This window comes from Beta vulgaris, chromosome 4, assembly GCF_026745355.1.
Source record: "Beta vulgaris subsp. vulgaris cultivar EL10 chromosome 4, EL10.2, whole genome shotgun sequence".
Taxonomy (NCBI): Eukaryota; Viridiplantae; Streptophyta; class Magnoliopsida; order Caryophyllales; family Amaranthaceae; genus Beta; species Beta vulgaris.
Window position 1 is genome coordinate 60904696 of NC_079205.1, and position 12917 is coordinate 60917612.

Below are 12917 nucleotides of genomic sequence, written 5' to 3' on the forward strand. Positions count from 1 at the left end.
ATATAGTGACTAGTTTAATTTATTTAGAGACCAGGTTAATCTATTTCATGACTAGTTCAATGTATTCAATAATGACATTCTTTAATCCATTCAGTGACTAGTTTAATCCGTGCGGTAAAACTACCAAGTTACTCCCTCTGTTTTTTTTTATCTTTCTCACTTAGCATCTTGACACTATTCATGCATAGAGAGAATCTTCTCAAATGTTCTCAATTTATAAGAAAAAACATAGTCATGTGGGGCAATTAGTACTTTATTAAAATTCAATCGTTATAATTTTTACTAATATATAATGAAAGATATTTAAGTTTTAAAACGTGCATTGGCAAACGTGCAAAGTCAAAGTATGAATGATAAAAAAAACAGAGGGAGTATTTTTTAAAAATTATTTGTTGTCGTTCGATAATCAAGAAAAAAAAAGGAAGGAGAAGAGAAGGAATGACTAGGATAATGTTGGATTAGAGTGAAATGAAATGAACTTGTTAGAAAAATTTAGTCTTGAGTTCGTCTAATTTTATGTTAAAATTAGACCGCCTATTCTAATAATTTGTGCTAAAATTATGATCTATAAATCAGCAGGTAATATATCTGAATTGTACTACTAGCTACTTCCTTTTTGGAACAACCTGCAGATTTATATCTGTGTTTTTTTATACAAAGTGGAATTTTTAGCTTTTCTTTAAGCCAAAATCCTAAATCCTTTGTTTCACTCATCTTTTTTTTCCTTTCCAAATTTAAATTCTATAGTTCTTCATGAATTTTTATCATATAGGCTTTCCTTCTAACCAACGACTATAGAAATCTAATGCCTCCCTTGGCTTGTACTCCGGAACTGTATGTCCTGCTCCCTACACCATGCATAAATTTGAACAATAAGAAAAACAATAAATTTCGAAATATCAATAAACGAAAAACGGAAAAAATCATATAAACTCTAAAGTCTAAACATGTAGTAATTTGAGTCGTCTAAAAAAAAAATCGAAGACTTTAATAATTTTAAAGTCGTTAAATCACGACTAACCTTGACAGTCAGAAAGGTTAGATTGTGTTCGTATCTTTGTACGTATCTGAAATAAAAATTACAAATCCGTGAAGGAAACATAATTGTTCATTTAAAATAAAAACTATATGAAGAATTAATCTTACTGAAAAAACATAACTTCAAATATTTAAACAGAAAATTGTTAACTGTGAAATCTTACCCAGCTACTTGATTGTTAGACATCCAAGGCCTCCATTCATCCAAAATTCGGTACCCTAGTGAGCTGGTCCATGCTTGTGTACCAGTGTAGGGAACACATAAATCATGGTCTCCACTGTGAAAAGTAAAAATCGACTAGTCTTATATCAGAAGGTTTGACAAAACGAATTTGATTAGATTTTTTAACGGTTTGCTTAGAGTTTTTTAAGTATTTTTTTTTTTTCATTATTCAACTTTTTAAGATCTTTTTACTAAATTATTGAACTTTTTATTTGACCAATTGATGGTTTAAATGTCAAATTGACATTTACAAGAAATTTCTAAATCGAGCAATAAAACAAGGTTTATAATTAAATCTTCTACGTAAATACTTAAAATTTATTAAAATTTGTGAAGCACGCGAATTTTTTAAAGCAGTTTTGTCGCAAAGGATATAATTAGCTATTTATATTGCAATATATACTTGAATTCACAAAATCGATTTGTAACACGTTCCGTAAAACCTTAAACCTAATCAACATATCATATACTACATAGTTAGAGGATCCTAACATAACTGATGCCTATATAATACTATTAGCATTTGTAAATTTGTGGGTTAGTTGGACTACACCATAGAATAAAAGCTTATTAGAAAAATGAGAATAAAATCTTAGTAGTACAGTGGTAATACTATAGCACAAATTCTTATAAAAGACCGTCTGACGTTAAACTTAACGTCAGATGACCATTAATTATATTTATAGGCAGTCAATTATACTTTTTACACAATTAGTTATTATATTTAGGATATAAGTCATGATTGTCTAGTCATTAATTATGAATTTCGGGTTAATAGTTATGATTTTGTTCAATTAGTTATTACTGTCAACAGGTCTAACGTTAAGCTTAACGTCAGACCGTCTCGCCGTATAGTGTATGTAAAAGAGTTACCTGTATATTAGTGCTCTAAAACCTTGAGCAGTTAAGTTTCTGTGGTACTTAATCATGCTTCCAGCATCATGATTAAACACTAATGACATGCATAATGACCAGTCACCTATCTCATTTACCTATACACAATCAAAAGATTTCATTAACAAATTAAACAAAAAAGAAACAGCTAATTAATTAGGAAAAGATAATCTGATCAATTTGCAAAATGAAATTTGTAAGAAAGAAAAAGAAATAAAGATATGTTTACCGGTTTTGCATGAATTGCCTTCCTAACTGCTTCATGGTTCAACCATGCAGTTGCAACTTCTTCACTCTGCATTGCATTTGTTTCAGCAAGGTTAAAAAACAACACTTTAGCCTTTACATTTCATGATGCACTACTTTCATTATTAAAGTTAAACTAAAGAATATACTTTGAGAGAAATCAAGCAACAACTTACGTACTTTGAACAAGCAATTACACTGACACACCAAGGATCCTTGGGTCTAATGGTATGGTTTCCTATCTCCCACATGGGAGACCAAGGTCGAATCTTGGTGGAAGCAAATTTCAATATTGTTGGGGGGGGCAGGGAGGGGGCTTGTTGGGCCTCTGGGTGAGTGGCCCTATGCGACTATGCGAGGGCAGTCTAGAGGATATTCATCTTACAACGGGTCCCCGAAAGAGGGCCCCCCAAAAAAAAAATACACACTGACACTAATAAATATATTGTACGTAAGCCAAACTGTTTGCACATATTTGTAAACAGAGGAAGTATATATGATGGTTCACGAAAATATTTTTTTCTCGTAAGATTAGATATGTATCGAAAAACTCAACGAAGATTAGATTAATATTTCAGGTGAAGAGAACACGGCCTTACAGTGCAGGGAACTGAAACTCGACGATCATTTTGTAACGAGTTAAGTTGAGGCCATGAAGGAACAAGACCATCCTTAACAACCATTTGATAGGGCCAAGCTCGGCCAAACATCCTTTTCCTAACAGGAAGAGGCCTCTCTGTAACTCCTAGTTGTTTGAAGCTTTCAGGCAAGCTCAAACTCTTTGTATTCTCATTGTCTGGTTTATGGTAGCAAGGCTCAAGAATGTCATAGATATTTAAACCCTCAATTGCCTGGAAATCAACATTACAATAAATTTAGATCAAACAAGATAGTTATGTTATGAAATATAATCAATATATAATTATATACTATGTTGCTCAGACACGAATTGAGTGTCTATTCGAATAAGGGTGTTCAAGTGTCCGACTCAGCTATTTTGTAGAAAAAAGACAAGTTTTTAGTTTGAAATGAAGTATCAAAGTGAAGTATCGTGTCCGCGACACCCGATTTTTGAGGTAAATAAAGGTGTCGGAGTAACATAAGTTATATATATATAACTTTTAAGAAATGATGTAATTTGTGGTATTACATTATATAACTTATCTCTGTAACCCCTGCATTCAGCAATGCCATCATTTTCTGAGTCCAATCCACAACTGTTTGTAAACTCCTGATTCACATGTAAATTCATGCATAAAATTATCATCATTAAATATACTTCCTCCGTTTCAAAATAGATGCTATATTGTTGACTTTTCCACTATTCATGAATGAGGTTTGACCATGCATTATTTACTATTAGGTAAAATCAAATGTTATAATGTAATATGTTGTTGGATATATCTTAATGTATATTTTCAGAAAATCAAAATTTTATACTTTACTCTAATACATAATTAAAGATATTAGTAGTCAAAGTAGTGCCTCGACAAGCGTTTTAGTCAACAATGTACCATCTATTTTGAAACGGAGGAAGTAAATAAATTAAGTTTACGTTCTTTTGAACTGCAAAAAAGTAAACTAAACAGAAATGAGCTAAACATAACAAAATAGCTTAACTGAATTGAATTGAAAATAAGTCCAAAAGAACGTGACAATAACACTTAATAAATTATAAAAAATAGTAAATATTTCACAATCTTAAAAACACACTTCAACCATTATTACCTTTATTTTTGTATATTAAAATATTATAAAAAGTTGCTAGAAAACAAATCACATCCTAATGTTCTTCCTTATACTTCATATTATACTAGATTACTAGTGAAAAATAAAGGTCAGCATTATATACTTAGACTTTTCTAAAGCAAATGTAGAAAATAAAAGAAGGTAATAATAACAATTGGGCTTGGGCCTCCTCCCTCACACGTACACTGACACACAATAACACGCAAATCCAATTGTAGAGTGGACAAACTAAGGATATTTTAGCCTAATGGTTAAGATTAAGGTACTGTGAACGATAGGTCATAGGTTCGAATCTCTCCTCCCTTTTTTTGTACTTTGTACGGCCTTGGTGACTCATATGGATAAAAAACTCATAAAAACACCGATTTTCACTATACTTGGGCTATATTTGGTTCGATGTAGGCCTAATTGCTATATTAATAGTTGTTATCAATGTTAATATCGCGACCAATTAAAGGTATGAGATAATTTCCTACATTCACCATAAATTAGTTCAATATTATGCTTAAGGTGCAATTTTTTTACCCGAATTATCTTAAACTTATCTTAACGAAATTTATTTAAATTTATCTTGACTTTTTAAAGTTCATTATATAATGTGTTAAAACTTGTCTAAACTTGTCTGAGCTTTGCTAAACTTATTTGAATTTAACTAAACTTATTTAACCCTAATTTTTTACAAGTAAATTATTTTCCATGTTTGGCAAATTTTTTTTAGAAGATAAGATGAAATCTCTTGCACAAGTGAGGAGAAATTTGGGAGTCGTACTTTGTTAGAGGTAAGAATTGTATTCCCTAAACAATTACCTTTTTTTTTTTTAATAAAGTAAGAAAAAACCTTGACAAATTAAAAGAATAAAAAGGATCCCAACTTACTAACGGTGTAAGAATTAATCCCAAATACTCTTAAAATCGAGAGGAAAGTTCTAACCACTCTCGCTCTCAACTCCCTAGGCATTCACTACAAGAATGTCCTCATTCGGCTACTGTAGTCTGTAAATGTATTTGACATCATATTTGTACTACCTTCTTTTTTTCAGTTTACTTTTTCCTGATTAACTGCAAAATCTTTTTTCTGTACCAACTAAAAAAGAGGAGTCGATTTCAAGAATGAAAGACTTATCAACTATTTTTGGACTTTAATAACAACTTGATAGTGGGCCTTCATCTCTGCATATGAGTCCAAAGCCGTTAATGAAATTAACACAAATTTTGAGGTCAAGTCCGAAAGTGAAAGTTGTCAGCAATTATAAGTAGGCCAAGAATTTTTTTGGGGGGAATCAGTCATCAGTCTAACAACCATTGTGGGTCTATTAAGACTAATCAACATATTATCCTAATTAAATTTAATAATGTTATATCTCAATTTTATACTCCCTCGACCATCTCAACCAAATTTTAATCATGATTTAAGTGTCCATATTATTATATTTATACTTTTAAAATATTGAGTTTTCCTTAATATATTTTAGTGAAAATGGAAAAAAATGCATATTAAATCGGAAACACAATACCAACTCGGAGCAATGCTCGAATCCAGATACTAATTTAAATTTATACCCAAGTTAAAATGACTATATTTAAAGTATGTCTAAAATTACTATAATACCGAAACTAAATTGAATTATTCACACAATCTCTTTAAGATTGCTTTATTGTTCTTTTTTTAGTCCCTTTGATTTTGCCCAATAATACTAATGGCAATGAGGGGCCACCATTTTACTCCCATATATAGTGTTTTTGATTCCACCAACTTTATCTCTTATCAACTCCACCCAACTACATGTTAAAATGTAGGAAAATTCTCACTAATAACCCTGTATTATGGAATATTTGTAATGATAAATCTTTTTTTTTTCAGTTTCAAAAATAGTCCTATACTAAGTAATATTATGCAACTGTGACATTAATGATAGTTAAATCGTTAATTCAACCATTTTTTTCAATTTCAAAAACAACCTTATACTATACAACCGTGGTATTACTGATAGCATATCCAAAGGAGTAATCTTAAAGAAGGAATAGTAGTACTCACCCGTATACAACCTGATACATAACAACTCACAATAATAGCTCTAATTAAATAGAAAATATTTTCCCCTAAAAAATAGATAGTGCGATGAATAATAATAAAGTTTATATTTAACTAATATCTTTTAAAATATCAACCATTAAAGTCTACAAAATTCGACTATATCACTTTCAAGGTTGAACTAAAGGAATTAATAAAATTAACAACCACCCACCTTTAATTAAGTTTAAGAAGCTTTCATTGGCCCATCAACACTAATCACATAAAATGAAAATGACATATAAGTAAAGTTTTGAAGTGCATAAATTGGACTTTGGTACTTAAATTAAGTTTTGTAGAAAAAAAAAAAAAAACAAAAGGGCGTGGTCGTGTGGGTTGTAAATTGCAAGGATTAGGTAAGAACTTACCCTGTAAAGATCATCTGATATCAACGCCATCCCATGTGCAAAAGGCAACAAAGCATTCCCATCATATTTTTGTTCTGCTGTTACCCCATTTCCTATCATATATCCCTGCATATTTATATTTTATTATATTACATACTTTATATTAGTTATAAAAATCCAAATTTAATTCTTTAAGGCTTTGTTTGATTGAGTGTAAAGCATTTTCAGTGTAAAATGATTTTTATCGAAAACAATTTACAATAGAAAATACAATCGAAATCAGTTTTTCGTTGTTTGGTTCTATGTAAGAAAAATGTTGACATGAATCGAAAATGAAAAGGAAAGTAAGGAGGTAGTGAGAGGAATGTAAAAGAGAGATAAGAAAAGAAAGAAAAATAGTATTTCTTTTATTTGGAAAAGAAAATGATTTTTCATCATTGAAAGAGCAATTTTACTACAATGGAAAAAATGATTTTATACTTCTTTACCAGCTAAACGATATAAAATTGAAAATAAAAAAAAAATTTAAAAAAATATTTTACGTCCTATCAAGATGATCGGATCTAAGTGACTACTTTTTGCCTTTTTGGTGACAATAATCATGGTTAAGGTCAATTTCAATTTTCAACCACTTGGAAGTGGTATTAGTCACATTATAATGATATGACAACTTTACCTTGAAATTGATAGTGGGATGAACTTTTGCTTTAATTCCTACAATAATAAAAAGAAAGAAAACTGAATCATTGAGGAAGAATAATTGATAATTTAGTGATTTAAATTTAAGATATAATTATCAAATATTCAAATTAATTAGATATTGACAAGTTTCTCACTAATAGGTTGAATAGTGTTAATTGTCTCTTGTGACCTAACATGGATTTTGTATGTCTACTTAAAAGGATGAACACAATCTTATCCATTTCCTTAGCTAGTTTTCTATTAGATGGTCTGATTAAATCACTTAACCTTCCACTTTTTTAACTTCTAAATCTTTGTTTCTACTATTTAACTATTTAATTTTTTTTATATAGCTATTGAACTATATGTACCTTTTTACTAATATTTTTCCAACATAATTGTTTTTATTCAACCAATTACTAGTCTAATCTTCAAACCGTCTTTTTTAGTAGTACTTTGTCTATTAAGGATATGTTCATTCCACCTGAATTCAACTTATATCAACTTATTACGCTTATTATACCTGATCAAACATGAAACTACTCTATGTTTACACCTTACAAGATTTGGTAAGTCCGAAACTTTTTTAAAAGGTGATGAGAAAAGACTTTGAAAAGTGAATAACCTTTGATTTGGTAAGTCCGAAACTTTTTTAAAAGGTGATGAGAAAAGACTTTGAAAAGTGAATAACCTCAAAACCATATAATTATTTACGCTTATCTATCAATTTCTCACTCTAGTCTTTCCTCAATTCTCTTGTGTGTACTTTAATTTGTCAAAAACTTTGAAAAGTGAATAACCTTCTTTGATTAAGGAAGTACAAAAGTTCATTTACCTTTGACGATTTCGGTAGCTAGGGTTGGTACATAAATCCCACCATATGATTCCCCAGCTACATAAAATGGATTGTTTCTGAATTCCGAGAATTGCTTGAACCACTGTAATTACCATATGAATGAGTTTAAATTGAAAGTAATATATATTTTTGTCTTATATACAAGAATATATATAACAATTAACAAACATATAAATTTCTATGTTGATGGTCTGCTACCATCGGACTAGGACCATCCTCGTACAAAAACAGGTAAAAGAAGTGGTATATGATAAACTTGCATTAAACAAAACTTCTAAAAGTTGAAAATTTATACAAAAGTAGTATATGTACTTGAGAAAGTAAGTAGAATGTTATCAGTAAATTCTCAAAATTATGTCAATGAACTTTTTAAGAGACTATTCTCTTATGATTATTTTCCAACTAGGAAGATAATACTCCATCCATTCCATAATATAATGCTTGTTTTATCTTTTTCTTTGAGGTCAAATTTTACGATTTTTGACCAAAATACTCTCATTAATATATACAAAAAAAATACTCGTGTAGGATCTTATCAAGTTCAGCACAATGTGTACTTTCATAATATCAACTTTTATATTTTTTTTTATTAATACAAAATTGAACATATTGAAGGTCGTGCAAAAAGCAAACAAGCATCATATTATTGTGAGACGGAGGGAGTATATTACAAACATATTATCAATTGTAGTTGGTAATCATGAAGCACATATTATTATTTTTTTGTTCGAGTACGAGGAGTTTCCTACCGCCTACCGCCTTCGGTAAGTGGACTAATCTCCTGCAGGAGTTTGCATGTATATATCTCAAAGGACAACATCCCTCCCAGGCTCCCAACTGGGATTTTTTTCATACCCAAGACTCGAACATGAGACCTTAATTAAGGAGCGAGAGACCCTTAACCATTCACGCCAACCCCGATTGGTATCATCGAGCACATATGACTAATGAAGTGTGCAACAATTTACCTTCAATAAAAATGCATGAGTATCACGGGCTGTTTGTACGTCACCAGTTTGGTACTTGGTTTGATTTTCCGAGTAAGACAACCCAACTCCCGTGGGGGAATCCAAATAAATAATGTTTGATACCTTAAAAAAAACCAATATATATACTACAGTAAATTAAACCAATTATAAAGAAGGAAGTTAAAAATCTAGATATTTTTCTGAATTTTTTAACTTTATAGTATAGTGTAATATATACCTTGGACCAACTATATGGATTGAGATGCAACACAGGGAGGCTGTTCTTGGTCTTTCCAGCCTGAAAATTAAATGGTCCTGCAATATTTTTTCAGAACAGAAAAGGACTTCACTATGCAATATCTATACACAATATAACTCCCTACTATATATAATATAATAACTATAAAATGATTAATATCTATATACATAGTTTGTAATATCTAAAGTATACGTGTACCTACGTCTTTTTTTTACCGGAAGACCGAGAGCTATATGGTATTCGGATAATTTCAAATATCTTTTTTATCGAAAGACTGAAAGCTAACTATCGACACTTTAGGTTATTCAGATACCTATTTCATGTGAAATGGTTCACTACAATATATTTACTCTTTTTTTTATCTTTCTCACTTAGAATATTGAAAATATTCATACATAAAGAGAATCTTCTCAATTTTTCAATGTATAGGAAAAAAATATATATATAGTTATCTGAGTTCTAATTGGATTCTATTTAAGTTCAAAGATATGCAAGGCAAACGCGCACATAAAAGTAGAAAGGATAGAAAAAAACAAAAGGAGTACTCCTAGCTAGCTCGATTCTTTTTTCTAATGTATAATTTGTCATTAATATATTTAATCATGTGTTAATAATAACTTATACCTATTTTGAGAATACAAAATTTTAACAAGATCTCACTCGATAATTTCTTCTAACATATTAGTGATAATATATTTAGGTCAACAAATTTAAACCCCGAAAAGCAAATAAAAGCAAATGTTACACTTACAACTAAAATAAATTAAAGAGGAAGAATTTACCATGTTCATAAACAAAGCCATCGAAGCTAGAACATCCAGGACCACCATTCAACCATAATACAACAGCATCTTTCTTCGGATTTCTCTCAGATTCCACGAAATAATAGAATAGATTTTTGGGAGCCCGTAATTGCTTATTTGGATGCCCGTTTAATGTGATGTACCTTAATTAAAAAAAGAAGAGGAAAATGACATATTTTGTCTTTAATAGTTTAATTTCTATACATGCATACATATCATTCTAGAGATCAAAGGCTAAATATCTAAATTACTCCACCCGTTTCTTAATATAAGGCGCACATACTTTATGAAAATTTGTTTTGACCATAAAAATCTCTTATAATATGACAAATACCATGAATTGATACTTTTATGTTTGACCATAGATTTGGCTTAAAAAATCACTTGACATATGTAAAAGTTTAACCTCAAATATCATGTATATATGTCTCATGTTTTGAAACGAAGAAGAAACATATATCTAAAATTATATGTATATTTACTTTAATTTGGCGCCATACTGTAGTTTAGGAGTGATTAAAATTTTGTTATAATCGGTTTCACAAGATTAGAATGGTCATTGAACATTGCATTTAGATATTTGACTCTTTTCCTTCAAAAAAAAATATTGCACGTTAATTATTGCAATATATTTCAATTTAATTTGACCATATCTTTTACTAAAATTATTAATAATATGTCGCATCAAAATTATACATTGACGAATGTAAATGTCAAATTTAAATGACTAAAACGACCGAAAAGAAATTTTACTCATTATCGTACTTAGACATGACAGAAAAGTAAGTTGTCGTACATGAGTATAAATTTATTACCATGTATAGTTGTTTCATATGAAAACTTTATACTGTATAATTCATCTTCATAGTAAATGACAGAGATTGCTACATCCATCTACTGAGTAGATTATTCAAATAGATAATTAAAAATAAATAATTCTGCTGAATTGGACTCTACTTTTTATTAATGTCTCTTTAGTGGATAGACAAAGTTTTTCCGTAAATGACTAAACGCATATAAATATTAAAATTTTACTCCGCCGTTAAAGCAAATAAGCAAAAAAAACCTCTTAAGACATGACAAGCATGTGATAAGTTGGTAACTTAACTTCTATTACTAATTAATTATTACAGAATTTGACGGACAAGTATTTGATGCACACTTGTCTTCAAATAACATGTAATTTACTTATCAAATTTTTTTTAAAAGCATGTATTTTAGCCATTAAATAGAAAACAAAATTGAGTAGGTAGTTACTGAAAATTCACGGTAGTTTTTTCAGCCGAAAATCAGAAAAAAACACTAATTATTGTACTTCAACCCATAAAAACAATATCGCTTTTCATTCATCCAAAGCACTAAATACTTAAAAAAATGGTATTTGTAACGTACGCATATTTATATACTAGAAGCTCATTTTTAAGATTTTCATTTTAAAACAGTTAAAAAAATCCATTTGATTATAAAATGAAAAGATAATGAAGCTCATCATATAAGATTTCAAGAGAAATAATTCCCAAGAATTAAAATCATGATAGTGAATAGGATGGTAAGTGATTGAATAGCGTAAAAATCTTATTATTGCAATAGAAAAAGAACGGAAGAAGTATAAATTATATATTCGTATACAATTGATACATGAACATAAAAATGAAAGTAAGAGACATACCCAGAATAATGCTTAGAAGGGAAAGAGGCAGTAAATCCAGGAAGTTTTGTGATGAGAGAATTTGCAGGAACAGCTTCACTAATCATAATAATATTACCATAATTAGAAGTTAATATCATTAAAAGAACTATATGATAAAAGAATTGATGTATTTTCATGGTTTCTAAAAGAAGAGAGAGGAAATAGAGAGAGAAATAGAAGTTCGACGAAAACGAGGAGTTATTAAAAAAAAAAAAGGGTGAAGAAGCTAGTTTAATTACTTTGGATTTACTACTACTTAATAACCTTGCACAAATACTGACAAAAACAAAAAGGGTGTGAAGTTTTGGATTAAAGTTGGGAAGAATAAAGTTTTCTTTTTTTTTGCTTTTGAAAGCAAAAGAAAGTAAAAACTGCCCATTTAAAAGGAGGTATATTCTATGAAAACCTATAGAATGAGGAAAAGTGCATGCAAAGCACACATTTCTTGACCCTTGATTTGTCTTTGTATACATGATTAGATCTATATTTATGTCCAATCCAACGATCTATAATTATGATGAGATTTATCTTTTACTATAAGGCCCTATTCAAGAGAAATTGAACTGAAAGATGAATATAAAATAGTGTCTGAATTGAACTGAATTGAACTAGAAATAAGTACAAAAAATTAGGACGTAAGTATATAGTCTCTTCAACTACTTTGGATTATAATGTTTTCCTAATGTTTTAAGTCCAATTAAATAGTCTCATTGTTAAAAAAAAGCTAAAATTGTCAACAACTACCTAATATATATCACTTTTCATAAACAACTACCTAATATAAATTTTTTTTAATTCAACTACCTAATACAGCTATTCCGTCAATATAACACTACCAAAACCGTTAACTTTTGAATTTTCCGTTAACTTTTCGAAAATCCCCAATTACATGAACCCTAACTTTAACCATTTCAAACCCCATTTTGGTAAATCTTAATTTCATCAATTTTCCCCCAAATCCCAATTTATAAACCCATATTTCATTAATTTTCCCAAAACCCCAATTTCTAAACCCTATTTGTTAAGTAATTGGGGATTTCCTTAATTTTCCATATTTCATTAATCTTAATAAGGATTTAAAAATTGGAATTT

General features: G+C 29.5%; 1 protein-coding gene across 2 annotated transcripts; it reads right to left on the minus strand.

Annotated features, from left to right (window-relative positions):
* Window positions 1-464: 464 nt before the first annotated feature.
* LOC104890209 (serine carboxypeptidase-like 20) lies at window positions 465-12121 on the minus strand. Of its 2 annotated transcripts, XM_010675603.4 has the most exons (14): window positions 11805-12115; window positions 10115-10278; window positions 9312-9388; window positions 9074-9196; window positions 8085-8187; window positions 7245-7282; window positions 6590-6694; window positions 3552-3632; window positions 3001-3252; window positions 2385-2450; window positions 2135-2253; window positions 1203-1316; window positions 1022-1067; window positions 465-848 (listed from the first exon to the last, which is right to left on the minus strand). In XM_010675603.4, exons 1-14 carry the CDS (start codon window positions 11960-11962, stop codon window positions 765-767), a joined length of 1530 nt encoding a protein of 509 aa, XP_010673905.2. In that variant the 5' UTR covers window positions 11963-12115; the 3' UTR covers window positions 465-764. The 2 variants fall into 2 exon arrangements, with proteins under 2 accessions (XP_010673905.2, XP_048499563.1); XM_048643606.2 differs by lacking the exons at window positions 465-848; window positions 1022-1067 and having other exon boundaries at window positions 1199-1316; window positions 11805-12121.
* Window positions 12122-12917: the final 796 nt, after the last annotated feature.